This window comes from Macrobrachium rosenbergii, chromosome 30 (assembly GCF_040412425.1).
Source record: "Macrobrachium rosenbergii isolate ZJJX-2024 chromosome 30, ASM4041242v1, whole genome shotgun sequence".
In the NCBI taxonomy this organism is placed as follows: Eukaryota; Metazoa; Arthropoda; class Malacostraca; order Decapoda; family Palaemonidae; genus Macrobrachium; species Macrobrachium rosenbergii.
The window spans coordinates 1,641,001-1,661,000 of record NC_089770.1 but is presented as its reverse complement, the minus strand read 5'-3'; the positions used below and the strand labels follow the sequence as shown (position 1 = coordinate 1,661,000).

At 39.5% G+C, this 20,000-nt stretch overlaps 3 protein-coding genes across 10 annotated transcripts in view; 1 reads left to right on the top strand and 2 right to left on the bottom strand.

Moving 5' to 3' along the window:
* LOC136854920 (uncharacterized) overlaps positions 1-2,166 on the bottom strand; it is a 2,415-nt gene extending 249 nt beyond the window's left edge. The window contains exons 1-2 of the mRNA XM_067131455.1: positions 2,091-2,166; positions 1-1,351 (exon numbers count right to left, since the gene is read on the bottom strand). The exon at positions 1-1,351 is cut by the window's left edge and continues 249 nt beyond it. Coding sequence (XP_066987556.1) covers positions 1-1,351 — 1,351 coding nt within the window. The 5' untranslated portion in view covers positions 2,091-2,166. The remainder of the gene's footprint in view (positions 1,352-2,090) is intronic.
* A 2,830-nt stretch (positions 2,167-4,996) lies between these two features.
* Positions 4,997-6,620, bottom strand: LOC136854921 (uncharacterized; the record flags this gene model as incomplete). Its single annotated transcript, XM_067131456.1, has 1 exon — positions 4,997-6,620. A coding segment is annotated over one exon (1,440 nt), but the record flags the coding sequence as incomplete, so codon positions are not given.
* A 7,248-nt stretch (positions 6,621-13,868) lies between these two features.
* LOC136854918 (uncharacterized) lies at positions 13,869-15,978 on the top strand. 8 transcript variants are annotated; one of them, XM_067131452.1, is made up of 4 exons: positions 13,869-13,998; positions 14,517-14,842; positions 14,996-15,215; positions 15,246-15,978. In XM_067131452.1, exons 2-4 carry the CDS (start codon positions 14,518-14,520, stop codon positions 15,835-15,837), a joined length of 1,137 nt encoding a protein of 378 aa, XP_066987553.1. In that variant the 5' UTR covers positions 13,869-13,998; position 14,517; the 3' UTR covers positions 15,838-15,978. The 8 variants fall into 8 exon arrangements, with proteins under 8 accessions (XP_066987553.1, XP_066987552.1, XP_066987549.1 ...); XM_067131451.1 differs by having other exon boundaries at positions 14,960-15,215; XM_067131448.1 differs by having other exon boundaries at positions 14,517-14,959.
* Positions 15,979-20,000: the final 4,022 nt, after the last annotated feature.

The following is a 20,000-nucleotide window of genomic DNA, read 5'->3' as shown; positions in this document are numbered from 1 at the left end:
TGGCGCAGCCTCCGAATCCTTTTCCAGGCTTTGAGGTCTGGAAGGGGAATCCTGGAACGATGTCTGGGTAGTGGGCTGGGTCGTAATCAGCTGTGCTCCCACCAGAGACTTGTACGTCAGTGGCTCCAATTCCAGCAGAGCTTGCTCCACCAGTTACTCCAACAGAACTTGCTCCTGCAGTGGCTCCAACTCCAACAGAGCTTGCTCCACCAGCTACTCCAACAGAGCTTGCTCCTCCAGTGGCTCCAACTCCAACAGAAGTTGCTCCACCAGCAGCTCCTGTGCCTACAAGCACTTCTCCACTTGCAGAGTGAAGGTGACCTGCTCCTCCTCCAACACCAGCTCCCACACTAGTACCAACAACTGCATCTGTTCCTCCAATAAGATCTAAACCTCCCAGGTGACCACTGCCTCCACTTCCTCCAACAGCACTGGAGCTGCTTGAATATCCTGTTCCACCAACAGCTGCACCTCCAACTTTATCAACTCCTCCAACAACACCTGTGCCTGCAGCATGACCTGCATCTCCAACAACACCTGTAGCTCCAGTCACACCTGTACTCACACCATGACTAGCTCCACTAACTACACCAGTACCTCCTACAACACCTGTGCTTACACCATGACTAGAACCTCCAGCAACACCTGTACTAGCATCATGACCAACTCCACTAGCTACACCTCCAACAACACCTGTGCTTACAACACCTGTAGCTCCATGCACACCTGTACTTACACCATGATTAGAACCTCCAGGAACACCTGTACTAGCATCATGACCAACTCCACTAGCCACACCTCCAACAACACCTGTGCTTACTACACCTGCAGCTCCAACCACACCTGTACTGACATCATGACTGCCTCCACTAACCACACCTGTACCACCTACAGCACCTGTGCTAACTCCATGGCTAGATCCTCCAGTAACACCTGTGCTTGAGTCATAGCCGGCTCCACTAGCCACACCAGTACCTCCAACAACACCTGTGCTTACACCTGTAGCTCCAACAACACCTGTGGCTCCAACCGCACCTGTACTGGCATCATGGCTGCCTCCACTAACCACAACGCTACCTCCTACAGCACCTGAGCTGACGGCATGACTAGTCCCTCCAATGGAACCTGCCCCTCCAATAGGACCAGCTCCCCCAGGTGTTCCTGCTACTCCAGGGGCAACTGCCCCTTCAAGAGCAGGTCCTCCAGCTGCACCTGAGCCTCCAGTTTTGTCGTCTTTCCTGACGGGGGCTCCGCCTTTGACTCCTGGGTTCCTGGTGCGTCCATAGGGAGAGGCTGTGGCCAGGGAGCCCAAGAGCAGACACAGCAGTGCAATAATCGCCTTCCCAGTCATCTGGAAAAGATTGAGATTAATTAAGAGTTTTAATCAGCCCTTTTATTTAGACTTAGTCTATGCAACATGGAGTTATGTAGTGGACAACATAATGAAGCATAGCTTTAATGAAAATGAATTTAAAGGTAAACATAAAAGAAGTTTAGAGGTAGAACATTTGAAATGGAACCCACAGTTTAGCTTTGAAAACAATTAAATTACCCCCAAATATTTATGCTTTGATCATTCTGTATTTTAAGATATATAAATACCGCAAAAATATTATCAAGAAAAATTTCCAATTCATTGTGTTAAGATAAAGCAATAACATGTTTTTCTTCAATTTTTCAAAAGAATTTTCATCCTCTCCTGTGAAGTGACAATTTGTACATAGAAAATTTTGAAAAAAAAGCCAGATTTTACGAATCGAATCAAAACCAATGTAAATCAACTCCCAGACACTGGGGTAGGGACCTATCCTAACTCAGTGCCGGTCCCAAGCTCTCAAAAATTAGGGAGGGCAGAGTGAGGAAGGACACCAATCCCTCCGTGAAACGTTTGCCAAAACTAATTATGAAGTTAGACAGGTAAGATGTCAAACAGCTGGAGGATGCTATTAGAAACAGCGACCCTGACTAGAGATTAAGCTGAGAAGAAGAATAAGAAGGGGAATGTAATGTAAATTACATTCAACTTGAACTGAAAATGTGACTAAATTTAATGATAGAAGCTATAGAAGAGAAAGTTCTCAATACCTTACCTTTTACTCTCTGGTGTTAAGCAGTGAATGAATGAAGATGTAGACAGTCGTCCTTATATACACAAACCTCGTTTCCCTTGACAAAAAAAACTCATTCATCTTCCTGACGTCACACAGCGACCTGACTCCCGTCAGCGGCTTCGTCATCGTGCTGAACGTTTCCCCGAAAGTGTCACGACGCTGTCAAAAGCGTTCTTGTTCTTGTCTTTTGAAACAATCGCACCATAAACTACGTTCTCGCTCGTAACTGGTTTTTAGAATTTGGCTTTTGGCTTTTTGTACACAGAAGTAAGTTGCAGTTGTTTTTAGAGAAGGATGAGGGATAAATCTTTTCTCTATCGCCGTTCGTTCCTGGAAAGAGGCTGAGTAAGTATTAGGCGAATCTCTGCATGACCTTTGGAAATCTTCGTGAGAATCGCAGCTCTATTTTTAACTGCTTCTGTCCTCTCCTTTACATTTACTTACTTCACGTTTTCTTATTTTCTGATTTCCCGTTTGCTTTACGGAAATGCTTATTTCATTGCAATCTCTCTCTCTCTCTCTCTCTCTCTTGAATAGACAAATCATCAGTCGCGTGACTTGTTGAATACTGTGCCTGAAACTATGAAAATTTCATCTCTTCTGTCTATATAATCGATCCATCTATCTATCTATCTTTCTATCTATCTATATATCTATCTATCTATCAATTTTTACACGCACATATATAAAACATGCACACATTCATCATTCTAGCAAAATGTATGTTATAAAATCTATATATAGAAACAAAATTAATAAGAGTATGAGATATTTCAAAGATAAAAAATTTTGCTTACTCTTTGGAGAACATTGGCAGTTATCACCAATAGTTATAAACTATGAAATAAGTGTTATGAGGGTGAAGCATAGATTCAATTGATGGCTTAGAAAGTAGTGAAGACTATGGTAGTCAAGGGAGAGCATTCCTTGCATATACAAACACACACACACACACATGAGTGTATCCAAAATCGGTGAGGAAATCGAGAAGTGGAGTTGTCATTGTGATTATTACAAATGCACGCCCATATATATACTATATATACGTGTATATGTATGTATATATATATATATATATATATATATATATATATATATATATATATATATATATATATATATATCGTCTCATCAATAAAACCCCAGATCGATCCTATGGGGAGGGGATGCGATTTGGGCCCGTTTACCGAAAAATCCTTGATGCCACTGTCTTGCCTTGGCATGCCGCACGTCATGTACCTGATAGGTAGTGACCTCGGGTTGGTGACAGCCAAGGTACAGAAGGGCATGGGCTAGCAACCTCATCCCAGAAACCGAATATGAAGATGAAAGAAAAATTAATGTACAATATACTGAAAAAAATCCATTGTGGACAATTTGAAAGAAAAGTCCTTCAGTAACTTTGGCAATAATTGGTGAAACTAGATTAGATTAACGCTTGGTGAAGATGAATTTTTTTTGGCCACGATTTCTGGGATCCTTCCTGACCCACATCCTCCCGCAACCGCCCCCTCTCCACACCCACCCTCCACCAGCTAAAACCCGGTCTAAATCCGTTCTACTGCAGCGGCTTTAATAATAATCTCATTAAAATTCATTGTGATGAATCTTGCTGGCTTTATTTGTTATTTTGTTGCCTATCTAATATCTAAAATAAATGGGACAATATAAACATCTCTCTCTCTCTCTCTCTCTCTCTCTCTCTCTCTCTCTCTCTCTATATATATATATATATATATATATATATATATATTTATATATATATTTACATATATATATATATATATATATATATATATATATATATATATTTACATATATATATATATATATATATATATATATATATATATATATATATGTAAATATATATATATATACATATATAGACAGACAGATAGATAAATAGATAGCTAAATAGATAACTACATATTCTGATGGCAGTGTAATGTAGAGTATTTATACAGATATTTCAGACTAATACGTGAAGTTGTATACATACACTTTGGCATACAAATGAACATAAATGAAAACAGTCATTATGGATATACAAAAGTGTACCCATTTAGCAAATAGGCTGATTGAATGCCCACTCCAAGAGCGCTTCTATAACGTCCTATCTTCATTAATTCATTCAAATCTTGGAATAATAATAAACACTTCCGAAGAAATCTTACTGCCATTTTCATATCTGATTATAGTAATTCTAGTGAGAATCAAAAGATCCCACCTACATTTCGTCTTGAGATTTTTATTTGGGTGATATTTGTGGCTATAATACTTTCTTCAGTTATATCTTGGGTTATAAAAATTTTTTAGTGATATCTTGGGTTGTAAGAAAAGTTTGAGTGATATCTGGGGTCATATCCATATTTTATTGATATCTTGGGTTGTGAGAAATATTTGAGTGATATCTGGTGTTATAATTATTTGACTATAAAATTTTTTTGAGTGATGTCTAGAGTTATGAACTTTTTGTGCTAAATTTTGGGTTATAAGAAATTTTTTGAGTGACATTTGTGTTATAAATCATTTTTTTAGTGATATATTGGGTTTTAAGAAATTTATGAATAACATATCGTGTTATAATCATTTTTTTCAGTGATATGTTGAGTTGCACGAAATTTTTGAGTGAATTTAGTTTACCAATATATCTTATTGACATTCGATTTAAAAATTTTTTTGAGTGATATCTTAGATTATAAAAATTTTGATTGATATGTATGGTTGTAACAAGGTCTATCAGATTGATACCTTTGGGTTATAATAATTTTTCTAGTGATATCACAGGGCATAATAATATTCTTTGAGTGATGACTGAGTTATAACAAATTTGTAATGGATTCTGGGGTAATTTCATCATATTTCTCGAGTAAAACCAAACGTTATCATCAAATTGTTTTATTTTGTACACAAACATTTTAATAAATTCCTATGCAGGTAAGGAACGAAGAATAACATTTATACAAAGGTAATAACATTCATATCAAAACTTAAATACATTTCGACTGCAACCTTTATAGGTCAAGAACCAAATAAAAGTTAAGTTACGGAAATGTTAAAAACTGTTCAGCCTTTGTACCCAACTCTGTTGCAACAGTAGTAGTTTTTCTTGGCTGAGCTGCGGCACCAGTTGGCACAGCCTCCAAATCCTTTTCCAGGCTTAGAGGTCTGGAAGGGGAATCCTGGAACGATGTCTGGGTAGTGGGCTGGGTCGTAGTCAGCTGTGCTCCCACTGGGGAATTGTATCTCGGTGGCTCCAACTCCAGCAGAGCTTGCTCCACCAGTTACTCCAACAGATATTGCTCCTCCAGTGGCTCCAACTCCAACAGAGCTTGCTCCACCAGCTACTCCAACAGAGCTTGCTCCTCCAGTGGCTCCAACTCCAACAGAACTTGCTCCTCCAGCTACTCCAACAGAACTTGCTCCACCAGCAGCTCCTCCTGTACCTACAAGCACGTCTCCACTTGCAGAGTGAAGGTGACCTGCTCCTCCTCCAACACCAGCTCCCACACTAGTACCAACAACTGCATCTGTTCCTCCAACAAGATCTAAACCTCCCAGGTGACCACTGCTTCCAGTTCCTCCAACAGCACTGGAGCTGCTTGAATATCCTGTTCCACCAACAGCTGCACCTCCAACTTTATCAACTCCTCCAACAACACCTGTGCCTGCAGCATGACCTGCATCTCCAACAACACCTGTAGCTCCAGTCACACCTGTACTCACACCATGACTAGCTCCACTAACTACACCACTACCTCCTACAACACCTGTGGTTACACCATGACTAGAACCTCCAGCAACACCTGTACTAGCATCATGACCAACTCCAGTAGCCACACCTCCAACAACACCTGTGCTTACAACACCTGTAGCTCCGTGCACACCTGTGCTTACACCATGACTAGAACCTCCAGCAACACCTGTACTAGCATCATGACCAACTCCAGTAGCCACACCTCCAACAACACCTGTGCTTACTACACCTGTGGCTCCAACCACACCTGTACTGACATCATGACTGCCTCCACTAACCACACCTGTACCACCTACAGCACCTGTGCTAACTCCATGGCTAGATCCTCCAGTAACACCTGTGCTTGAGTCATAACCGGCTCCACTAGCCACACCACTACCTCCAACAACACCTGTGCTTACACCTGTAGCTCCAACAACACCTGTGGCTCCAACCACACCTGTACTGGCATCATGGCTGCCTCCACTAACCACACCACTACCTCCTACAGCACCTGAGCTGACGGCATGACTAGACCCTCCAATGGTACCTGCCCCTCCAATAGGACCAGCTCCCCCAGGTGTTCCTGTTACTCCAGGGGCAGCTGCTCCTTCAAGAGCAGGTCCTCCAGCTGCACCTGAGCCTCCAGTTTTGTCGTCTTTCCTGACGGGGGCTCCGCCTTTGACTCCTGGGTTCCTGTTGCGTCCATAGGGAGAGGCCAGGCCAGGGATCCCAAGAGCAGGCACAACAGTGCACAATCGCCTTCCCAGTCATCTGGGAAAGATTAAGATTAATTAGGAGTTCTAATCAACTCATTTATTTAGTTTTAGTCTCACGCAAGATGGAGTTATGTGTAGTGGGCAACAGAATAGCTTTAATGAAAATGAGTTTAAAGGTAAACATAAAAGAAGTTTTTAATAGAGGTAGAATATTTGAAACCGAACCCAAATTATAGCTTACAAATGATTAAACGGCCGCAATACTCATTTGGGCCATAAAGTATTTTAATTAAGATATAAACATTCAAATGGCAATTGGAAGGACCTGAATTTTGATAAAAACGCTAAATTTTTAAAAAATGAATAAAAAACAGTGTTAATTAGCCTAGCCAGTGAGGTGGCAAGCCACACACACTCAATGCCGGTGCCAATTTCGGACATATAGGAAGTGTTAGAGTGAGGAAAGGGCATCCAGCTGTAAATTATCTGCCAAAACTAATTACGAAGTTAACCAGGTAAGATTGAAAACAGCTGGAGGATGCTATTAAAAACAGCGACTCTGACCAGGGATTAAGTGAGAAGAAGAAGAAGAAGAAGAATGTAATGTAAATAACATTCAACTTGAACTGAAAATGTGACTAAATCGGGTGAAAGAAGCTACAGAGAAGATTTTCTCAATACCTTACCTTTTACTCTCTGGTGTTAAGCAGTGAATGAATGAAGATGTAGACAGTCCTTCTTATATACACAAACCTCGTTTCCCTTGACAAAAAAAAACTCATTCATCTTCCTGACGTCACAGAGCGACCTGACACCCGTCAGCGGCTTCGTCATCGTGTTAAAACGTTTCCCCAGAAAGCAAGTTACGACACTGTCAAAAGCGTTCCGGTCCTCGTCTTTTGAAACAATCGCACCATAAACTACGTTCTCGCTCGTAACTGGTTTTCAGAATTTGGCTTGTGGCTTTTTGGACACAAAGGTAAGTTACAGTTGCTTTTAGAGAAAGATGAGGGGTGAATCTTCTCTCTCAGATCGTTCCTGGAAAGAGGTTGAGTAAGTATTAAGCGAATCTCTGCATGACCTTTGGAAATCTTCAGGAGAATCGCACCCCTATTTTTAACTGTGCTTCTGTCCTCTCCTTTGCATTTTCCTACTTCATGTTTTCTTATTTTCGGAATTTCTGTTTGCTGTACGGAAATGCTTATTTCACTGCAATCTCTCTCTCTCTCTCTCTCTCTCTCTCTCTCTCTCTCGCGGACTGCATATCTTAGAGAACTCAGGTATTTATTTGTTCAAACAACAAATCCTTCTCATAGGATTAATGGCACTGACGTCTAAATACTTAAACAGTTTTTGTCTATGCTAAAGAAAAATTCTGAAGTCTAATATCATCAATCACCCCAAAAACATGAATTTGAATCAGATACTGTTGTGGATATTATCCGAAGATCTATTCCAAATCAATTAACCCATCTAGATCATCCACCAGGTAGGTCTAATGAGTTCCTTGTACACGTACCTGTTGGCAAAATTAATCAACACCTTGACTTCCATTCATTACAGGTTCAGGAAGGGAAACTACAGGTTACACTACTCGAGCAAGTTCAGAGTTGCCAATCATACAGATTTTTCCCAGATTCATTGAGCAACAGTGAGGTGGCGTAATGGGTTCAGGAACTGCGTTGACTGGTAGGAACGAGCATCTCTCTCTCTCTCTCTCTCTCTCTCTCTCTCTCTCTCTCTCTCTCTCTTTACAAAAGAGTATCATAAAACTTAACATCAAAATTGCTAAGGATTGATCCACTTAATTATTTGTTTCCATCACTAACTGATCTTCCTTTATAATGCAAAATCAGTTAATGTAATCCATCCTTACGTGGCTTGATTCTCTCTCTCTCTCTCTCTCTCTCTCTCTCTCTCTCTCTTTACAATAGAGTATCATAAAACTTAACAGCAACATTACTAAGGACTGATCGACTTAATTATCCATTTCCATCACCAATTGATCTCCCTTTATAATGAAAGATAAATTATTATAATCCAACCTTATGTCTCTCTCTCTCTCTCTCTCTCTCTCTCTCTCTCTCTCTCTCTGACTAATTCATTTCAATCTAACAGTGAAAATATCAACAGCAAAGTGTCACGAGAGCCGTTCAAGGAATCAGACGATTGTAACTTCTCAGACAAGAAGAAGGACCACGGAAATTGCTCCATCATGTCAGTCATGAACATGAATTCTTTTGTTTTATTGCCCTTGTAGTTCTCAGTTTGTTAATATATCTATTTTGTTTTGTTTTTGTCGTGGGTTTGAAGTATTTCCCCTGTTTACTTCTTTTTTTTATTATTATTTATCGTCTATCATTGGAGACAATGGACAAGAATATTTACACATTCTCAAAAATAAAAACAAATAAGAGATGAATTCAGGTAATCGGTAGAGATGGAAAATAGAAGAATTCACTTGTAATATATTGACTATATATATACATATATATATATATATATATATATATATATATATATATATATATATATATATATATATATATATATATCGTCATTACTAACTTTTTTTTGTTTTGTGTAATCTCTTACAACGTATTAAAGTTGTGATAAATATAATTGCCAATCTTTCAATCTTTCTTTATTTGAATAGACCGGGGCTGCAAATATTGCCGATTGCAGAGTCTTATCATATTCTAGAGAGAGAGAGAGAGAGAGAGAGAGAGAGAGAGAGAGAGAGAGACGAAATCTAGGGTCTAATAAAGCGTGAAATGAAAAAAATAGGAATAAAACATGTTTGAAAAAACTCTTTCGGAATATTTATTTCTCTTTAGTTATTGCGCCATGCGAATCGGAGGTCAGGACTAATAACTAATTGATTGACTCACTGAGTACCTCACTGACTGACTGACTCACTGACTGACTCATTGACTCATTCACTGACTGACTCAATGGCTAATTCACTGACTGACTCATTGACCAATTCACTGGCTGACTCACTGACTAATTCACTGACTGACTCACTGACTAATTCACTGACTGACTCACTGACTAATTCACTGACTGACTCAATGACTAATTCACTGACTGACTCAATTACTAATACACTGACTGACTCACTGACTCATTCACTGACTGACTTACAAACTAATTCACAGACTGACTTACTGAATACCTCACTGACTGACTCATTGACTAATTCACTGACTGACTCACTGACTAATTCACTGACTGACTCACTCACTGACTGACTCACTGAATACCTCGCTGACTGACTCACTGACTAATTCACTGACTGACTCACTTACTAATTCACTGACTGATAAATAAATTGCAAGGTGTCTTTTTTTATTATATTTGTTATATATGATAAAGAAATTGCAAGTATTTGTCATACAAGATTGTAAAGGCATTTATCGTGTTGTAAACTGCCTTTGAGATACCTTTGTAATTAAAATTGCTAAATCTATTGCTTAAAAATCCATTATATTTGCAGGTGTCTTTTATGTATATTGTTTGTCATATATGACAAATACAAAAAATGTCATATATGATAGATACAATCTTGTTTATCATTTATGACAAATACGATTGCAATAATTATTTGTCATACATTATAATGACATTTTCTGTAGTTCAAATCCGCTGAGAAAGTTGACGCCTGAATGTAACTTCAGAATCTATATGAAGCTGTCTCGAAGATGCTACAGTCTTGCAACAAACCGTAGCTGCCGGGCGCAAGCGGCAACTGGTTATATTGAAGGAAATACGCAGAAATGATGAGCATATTATATGACGAAACAACTGGCTACAATGAACCTATCATTTAAAGGAAGCAACTAATTACAATGACTATACAGCGAAGATCACCGAAAACAATGGCCGTATTGTACAATGATACAACTGCGGAAAATGACGACGTTATGCAATGAAACCACAGGATAATGACATTACAGAATGAAGCAGCTGGAAAAATTATAACATTATACAATGAAACCGTAGGGAAGATGACAACGTGATACAATGAAAGAACTGGGAAAAAGATAACATTGTACAATGAAACAGCTGGAAAAAACATTGTACAATGAAACAGCTGGAAAAAGATAACATTGTACAATGAAACAGCTGGAAAAAAGATAACATTGTACAATGAAACAGCCAAAAACATCGTATATGTACATTTTTAAATCTACAGTAATTCCAATATGATAATCTCTGCTGGTTGGTCAGAAACCGCAGGTCAACATCAGGCCTCTTGACCCTTTCAACACCTTCCCAATTTAAGCACTGCCCTGGAGAAAGACACGTGCTGGCATAACGCCTAATTTATCTACCCCAGATAATGAAATGAGTAGTATTTCTGACCATATTCCAGTAAAAACTGTGGCTATTCTGGGAGGCCATCTTTCCCGGAAGGAGAGAGGTATACTTATATTACTTCAAGAAGGTGATTTAGTTCTAAAAACCTTTGTTTTTAGTTTTCTGTAAAAATGAAATTATTGTGCCGGCTTTGTTTGTCAGTCTGCACTTTATTCTGTCTGCACTTTATTCTGTCCGCATTTTTTCTGTCCGCCCTCAGATCTTGAAAGCTATTGAGGCTAAAGGGTTGCAATTTGGTATGTTGATCATCCACCCTCCAATCATCAAACGTACCAAATTTCAACCCTCTAGCTTCAGTAGTTTTTATTTTATTTAACGTTAAATTTAGCCATAATCGTGCTTCTGGCAACGATGTAGGATAGGCCACCACCAGGCAGTGGTTCAAGTTTCACGGGCCGCGGCTCATAGAGCATCATATCGAGACCAACGAAAAATAGATCGATTTTCGGTGGCCTTGAGTATACGCTATAGCGGCTGTACAGAAAACTCGATTGCGCTGAAGAAACTTTGGCGCATTTTTTACTTGTTATACAGGAAACCAATTTACTACTAGTCTTTATTGGCGTTCGTATCTCTCTTCACTTGACTAATTAGGGTATTACCGCTCGTGCAAGACAGCTAAGGCTTGTTGCAAGTTCCCGTGACTTATTTTGACGTTTTGGAAGTCATGGTGTCAGCCATTTTGTCAAAACCCCCTCACCCCCACCCCCTCTCTCTTATCCGGGATACGTCACAGACACGATTATGTAAACTATCCTATCAAAATTATCATAAATATCCACAGACACCAGATACCAACTAATTTGGTGAAAATATGACCGATAGTTCCTTATCGCGGATAAATACATATTTCAGACTTGCTTCGATTAAGGAAAAACTTTAAATCATCGAGTAATTGTAATAATTAGGTCTTCTTGATATCAGGTGTCATAGAATGATTACGTCCGGAAAATCTTTAATAATGGATTTTAATTCACGAATGCAATTCATTTATGGTTTAATAATGTCATTCTTTGGCTATACAATTGTTATCATTCGTATCTCAAGTATTTATGTTCTTTTCTTTCTAGATTCCATCCGTCTTCTCTATTCGTATTGTTTAGCGGGCTGATTAATTGATAAATTAGTATATCAACATTACTTACATAACGTCAAAGTGCAGATATGACCATAAAAAAAAATAATTGACCTATAAAAACACGACATCTTTCCACAGCCTTCAATCCTGATGTCTTCCAAGAAGGGCTTGGGCGAATCCGCGGCATCTACGCGACCTCTGACCCGGTTTGGGAAACACGCAGTACAAGGACAGGTATTTCGAGGCCGTAATATAATTTTCTATTTCTTTACACGGATAACTGGTTTTGCTTCTTTGTAACAATTCCCAGTTCTAGAATTCCCATTCTCTCTCCTCAGAGCGTGTAAGCGTAGGACGAGAATGCATAGTTGTCTCAGTATTTACAGGTAGCTGGAATCTACTATTGTTTGGGAATTCACTTACCTGGGAACATTTATGCACTTGACCGGAAACGAATTGAATAACAGTTCGACAGCTTCTGTCGCTTGAGTCAAGATGATACTGATACCATCCTCATTATTACCATCGCCATTATCATCGGCAATTAACTTAATAATAATTCATTAATTATGATAATGATGATATTATCAAAACTACTAAAAAGAGAGACACCACTAAATTAGAAATATAAATATCGTCTCTTGTTAGGAAAACCTTCTTGAGACTATTTCTAAATTTTTATGCAGTAGCTGTTTCAAAAGGTCCATTTATTTCGAAACACGGATTAAAGGGATAAGTAGGAATCCAGGTCTTTCTTCCAGCAGCCATGGTCTTATATAAGCGTGAAGATTTAATCATTCTCATAATTTATCCTCCTTTATGTGACATGTCTATTAATCTCTTTCTTCTTTGAAACATGGCGATTTCACTTAATAGTATTTCAATGTGGAAGTTTATTGGGAATTTTGGGTCATTTCATGTTTATAGTTTTGAATAATATTGATATTCACTTATAATAAATTATGATTATGAATAATCTTATTAATCATATTAATCGAATTTCAAACCATATATAAAAAAATGGGTGGGAAATGTATGAAATCCAATTTTACTATAATTGGATCATTCACTTACTGGGCTCCCGCTTGTTATAGCCAGAGAGAGAGAGAGAGAGAGAGAGAGAGAGAGAGAGAGAGAGAGAGAGAGAGAGAGAGAGAGAGAGAGAATATTAACAAGAAGTAACATATTGGCTGTCAATTTAACAGTAACTACATTTAGCAGTGGCAACCAGAAGTCGAGCCTAAAAATAGCCGAACATATTTCTTGGTTGGTTAGAAGAGTCGAAAGGTCCACACCACACAGGCCTCTTATAACCGTTAAAACCTAACCACACTTACGGCCTACCTTTGGGCAATGTTCGTCCTGGCATAAGGCCTTCTGAAGCTAAACCAACCACAATATAAAATGAGAAATAAGATCCCCAAAATATAGGTTTAAATACAGCATTTCTGGATTTCCAGCCAGATTTGATTTTGTATAATATCCTTGAACATTTGGCCAAACTTACTAAAAGGAGTGAAAAGAATAAATAAATGGAAAATCCCAAACATAAATCATTTGGTTTAGTTTGGCATAACGAGGCAATTTTCGTCAGGCGTCTTCAGGTCCGTGTGAGAATTTCCCAACCGCCGTTTTTCTCCGAACTTCGCGAAAAGGGACGTCATCATAGATCAGAGTGACCAGCGTTTCCCATTCTTCCGTGACTCGTGCGTATCAGTATCGACGCCAAATCAATGGAAAGTACTGCAAAAACTCGCTTGGAGCTAATGGGATCGTGGATTAGAGACGGTTTTGAACTTATAATATAGTTTTGACGGTTTTCAAAAGGTGTTGGCTTGCTCATTTTGTACCAGGAAAATCTGGCAACGTCAAGGCATTCCTCGACGCTTCAAGCAGGATGCGGTTTCCTATATATAATGGGCAAAAGTTCTCCCTCAAGCAGACTTTGCTGCACGCTTAGGCAATAAGGTGAGGAGAAGAGCTTCGAAAACCTGATATCTATCAAATTCTTTATCTGTGTCTCTGTCTCTCTCTCAAGTACTGTTATTATTTACTTGTGGTTCTTTCCATCTTGAAAATATTAATCTATCTATCCATATATCTATCTGTTTGTGATGTTTCTCTCTCTCTGTCTATCTGTCTATCTATCTATCCTGACAGCTTACATCACGGAATAACATACCTATTAATAACTGTTGCTCATCAGCTACCCTTTTGTACCTGTAAAAGTCAAGAGAAATAAATAACAACCTGAAGTCCCCCAAACCATCAAATATTGAATATCCATTTGATAAGTAAATTTAAACCCATTAAACTTATCATAAGTTTCTAGCCTTTGAAGTGGACCATTGTAACGATTGTATTGTATATCAATAGAGACACTTAATAAATACACTTATCATAAGTTCCTCGCTCTCGAAGTGGACTATTGCAGTGATTCCATTGTATTTCAATACAGACACTTAATAAAATCGTTCCCTCTCCAGGATGTTTGGCAAAACGGCTTTTGTTGTGGCACTGACCCTGTCTTCAGTGGCACTAGCCCTCCCGGGACGCCCGTCGTCCCTCTACCAAGCCCCAGCCAAGGGATCTGGATCAGGAGGCGCCTCCCTTGTCCTCGGAAGCGGTGGTGCCCCCGGAGGAGGAGGAGTAGGAGGAGGAGCCGGCCTAGCAGGAGGGGCAGGTTCTGCCGGGGGAGCTGGCCACCTCCACACCACAGGTGCTGGTGGGGGAGTTGGAGCTCATGGCGCCGCAGGTGGTGCAGGAGGTGCTGGCCACTTGGGAGGCGCAGGTGCTCACGCTGGTGGAGCAGGTGTAGCTGGTGGAGCAGGTTTAGCTGGTGGAGTTGGAGCTGGAGCTCATGGCGCCGCAGGTGGTGTAGGAGGTGCTGGCCACTTGGGAGGCGCAGGTGCTCACGCTGGTGGAGCAGGTTTAGCTGGTGGAGCAGGTGTAGCTGGTGGAGCAGGTTTAGCTGGTGGAGCTGGAGCTGGAGCTCATGGTGCTGCAGGAGGGGTGGGAGGTGCAGATTATGCTGGCGGCGCAGGAGCAGGTGTAGCTGGAGGCGCTGGTTCTCTTGGAGGTGCAGGTGTCGGAGGAGGAGCTGACCATCTAGGAGCTGGAGGTGTTGGAGGAGCAGGTGTTGGAGCAGGCCATCTTGGAGGAGCTGGAGGTGTTGGAGGAGCTGGTGTTGGAGCAGGCCATCTTGGAGGAGCTGGAGGTGTTGGAGGAGCTGGTGCTGGAGCAGGCCATCTTGGAGGAGCTGGTTCTCTTGGAGGTGCAGGTGTCGGAGGAGGAGTTGACCATCTAGGAGCCGGAGCTGTTGGAGGAGCTGGTGTTGGAGCAGGCCATCTTGGAGGAGCTGGTGGTGTTGGAGGAGCTGGTGGTGTTGGAGGAGCTGGTGTTGGAGCAGGCCATCTTGGAGGAGCTGGTGGTGTTGGAGGAGCAGGTGTTGGAGCAGGCCATCTTGGAGGAGCTGGTGGTGTTGGAGGAGCAGGAGTTGGAGCAGGCCATCTTGGAGGAGCTGGTGGTGTTGGAGGAGCAGGTGCTGGAGCAGGACATCTTGGAGGAGCTGGAGGTGTTGGGGGAGCTGGAGGTGTTGGAGGAGCTGGAGGTGTTGGCGCAGGTGTAGGTGCAGTAGGTGGAGGAGTCAGCACTGACTACGACCCAGCCCACTACCCAGACATCGTTCCAGGATTCCCATTCCAGACCTCTTACCCTGGAAAAGGATTCGGGGGATGTGCCAACTGGTGCCGCAGCTCAGTCCAGAAGAATTACTACTGCTGCACAAGAACTTCTTACAAGGGATAAACCACTTGACTTCTTTTGTTGACTTTTGTTAACAAGGTTTCCAAACAATGAAACAAAAAATAAGTAAAAGTGACTTCTTTTGTTGACCTTTGTTGACAAGGTTTCAAATCAATGAAACAAAAAATAAACAAAATTCTTAAATGTGCTGTTTGTATTTCCTTGTAAAAAATACAAAAATAAGTAAATAAATAACTACCTCTGAAAATATATTTGACAAGAAGATTGAAAAATAAGAGGAGATCCGAAAATAAACTCGAGTTTAATGATATATGTCAATCATTTTAGAAAGGTGGGTATATGTAAAATATACAATAATCAAAGACTGAATGACAAATATATGCATATATATATATATGCGCACACACACACACACACACACACACACACACATATATATATATATATATATATATATATATATATATATATATATATATATATATATATATATATAATAATAATATAAACAGACCTTTAGCCTACTGGAAATATCCTATTAAAAATTTGCAAAATTGTCAACTTTAAAAATTTGCAAAATACAGACAAAAAAGTTACAGAATGAAATATGAGAGGAAAAAGGTTCATCCTTCCCAAAAGGTGGAGTGAGGATTATCTCGTCTAGGTCCTCTTGTTTTGAAGGTTGTTCTCTCTCTCTCTCTCTCGCTCTGTAATCAAGCTGCGACCCACGACAGTCAACCAAAACCCGGTATTGAATTACTGCTTAGATCAACAGAAGGTAACTGGATTTTTCTGAAGCGCCCATGCCACCTCATTTCTACTCCGGGTCGGAGATCGAACCCTGGTCTATTACAGTGTGTGTATGTGTTAGTGTGTGTGTGTGAGAGAGAGAGAGAGAGAGAGAGAGAGAGAGAGAGAGAGAGAGAGAGAGAGAGAGTCCACATTCTGAGGGAGTGAGGTCATCCCTATACTCTGGAGTAAGTGAGGTCCTTCTGATGCCCTGGTAGAGGTGGGTCTCGTAAGTACCCAGGTATAGGAGGGTCCCACCTATACCCAGGTATGGGTGGGTTCCACCAATACCCAAGTATAGGTGAGAGAGGGTAAACTGAACCACATGCTCGCTGATATTCCTCAACCTAATTCCTGGAACTCGAGTCTCCTAATCGAAGTTGTTCAGTGGAACTCTGAAAATAAACTAATATGATCATATCCCGAACCTTGAGTATATTCTCAAAGGTATTTTGGTTTGATCTTTTGTTTCTCTTAAACGTCTGTTTGCAAGAAGTTGCTATATTACTTTGAAAAGCATGGACTATTGCAGTACTTTTTACATATTAATTTTGTTTATATTTTGTCTTTATTATTTTGATAATATTCTTTTTTTTATATTTACCTTAGGTCATTTATGTTTAACAATTTTTGCCCGATTCATCCTCTAGAGAATACAAGAGTAAACTAACTGGGAATCATTCATTTCGAGCAAGAACGCTCGACGGATGCCAGTAGCATGCAATGCATGATTTTTACGATGATAAGTGCAGCAAGATGAATTGTTCATAAGGAATCTAAGTCAGAATATAAATCTGAATCAATTTTCTAAATGACAAATCAACCGAAAAACATCGAGCTGACAACTCAGGCAAGCAAGATAATGCAGGCTACCAAATGACACCAAAACAGCTATAATGAACGCGAATGAATTGGCAATAAGATCTAAGCAAAATTTAACCAGTACTCAGTTATCAGAATTCGGGATAAATTTGTTATTCTGTAACCGATCTTGATGTATTTTGGGATTATTTTGATGTACATTCCTATGGCGGGCAATAAACACATACACACCATTTTTTCTTATACAGTCAACAGCTATCCTAATCTATTATACCGTATTGACATTATACTAATAGTGTATAGTGTATAAATGACAAGCATTATACATCTGCTTGCAGAACCTTGCACACGGAAGCATATTTCAGTAAATTTCTTGTATCACGAATCACGAAAGCAAATCACCGAGTAATTGAGCAGGTAAGTGCATTATATATTTGTTATATTAATAGTAATTTTCTCGTAATAGAAAACAGATTATCCGAATTACCTAGAAGTTTTAACACACAGAAACACGCGCACACACACACAGATGTGTAGATATATACATATATCTATAAATATATTTATGTATATATATTTATATACATAGATGCATACACACACATATGTATATATATACTGTATGTATGTATATATATATATATATATATATATATATATATATATATATATATATATATATATATATATATATATATATATATATAGAGAGAGAGAGAGAGAGAGAGAGAGAGAGAGAGAGAGAGAGAGAGAGAGAGAGTATTGCCAAGTAACGGCTCAGTCTGCTAGCTGGAACGAAACGTCAGAACTTGCAGAAGTTTCCTGGAAGACTTTCGCAAGAAGGATCAAAAGGAAACTACTGTATTTATTCATTTACTCAATTTGTGCTCACTCCTGGTGCTTATGTAAATCAGTGCCGCTTATACTGGTCTGCCAAGATCTGTCGTAATCTGAATCCTGGGTTTTCTGATAAGTTACCACCTCATGCCCAGAGCAGTCTTTAAACTCAGCAAATGGTCTTGATAGAACCCTGGATAATAATGAATCATAGGAGTCTAAGTTACGGTCTATCATGATATCATCAGTTCTTGGAGAAGCGCTTTGTAATGCTTCTTTGCTTGCTCTGCTTCAAATTATACTCTCATTTTTTTTTTCAATATTACTCATGTCTTATCAGAAGCAATCAGGGAGGTATCTGATTCATTTTTTTTTAATATTGAACATGATACGTTTTTTTATTATGGATTGGAAACCACAGGATCTTGAAAAACCAGTTTATGTATGATTGTATCACGCAAGTTTGAGAATTAGCATTTTACAAGCATACTTCCACACACACATTCACACACAAATACATGTATGTATGTATGTATGTATGTATGTATGTATGTATGTATGTATGTATGTATGTATGTATGTATGTATGTATGTATGTATGCACTTAAAAACGGGTAGAATTTTTACAGGGTACCGTTACTAAAAGACTGAGTACGGTCAGCGTAAACAAAGAAATTAATAATTTCGGTAGCATACAATGCTCGTATTCATCACCGTCGCCTCAAACACCTTTGTGAAATTCCACCACTCGTGTCTTGCATGTGCTTTCACTTCCACAAATCTCCACTCACCTCCAGACTCTCGCGTCTTACTTCTCATCTATGTAGTTCTGGTTCTCCCACGTCTTCTGGTGATATCCCAGGGGTTTTTCGAAGAAACTTCGACGCATTTTTCACTTGTTATTTGAAATATTTAGCCTTTCACAAAATTCAAGTTCAACAACACCTACTTTGCATATCGTTGTTCCTAAACATGTATAAATAAGAATGATTATTGTTAAATGCTCAGTGGCCGATAATGTATTCATAATAAAATGCGAATAACTTCCTTAACGCTAATGACGTCATTATCATAACAATCAGGATATTAGAAAACCAAAAATCAAAGAAACAGTGGGAATATTTCTGACGATTACGCCGACAAACAACAATATCAAGGACGCAATTAGCATCAGTGACAAAGCAATAACAACAACAAGGGCTACAATAAAGCAAAACATCACTCAGATATCTGGGTATTTCCTCGTCCACATTCTTTTGCGTAATTCTTACGTTTAAGTCAGCGGGGTACGGAGGGTATTTCTCTACAACTCGCTTTGTTTGATGTGCTCTGAGCCGTTTATGGCGTTGCGTTGCTGTAGCGGTTGAATAATGGAACTCTGTGAAACAAGAGAGAGAGAGAGAGAGAGAGAGAGAGAGAGAGAGAGAGAGAGAATGTTTTTTGTTGGCTGGATCATTATTTTATGTGGTATTGAAATCACTTATCTAGTGATTTCATTTACATAATTTCTAAGCCCTTTCCCCCCACCTCTCTCTCTCTCTCTCTCTCTCTCTCTCTCTCTCTCTCACGCACGTGAAAGAGAGAGAGAGAGAGAGAGAGAGAGAGAGAGAGAGAGAGAGAGAGAGAGAGAGAGAGAGAGAGAGAGTGTAGTTTTTTGTTGGTTGGATCATTATTTACTCCGGCATCGAAATCACTTATCTCGTAATTTCATGTACATAATTTTTTAAGTCCTCTCTCTCTCTCTCTCTCTCTCTCTC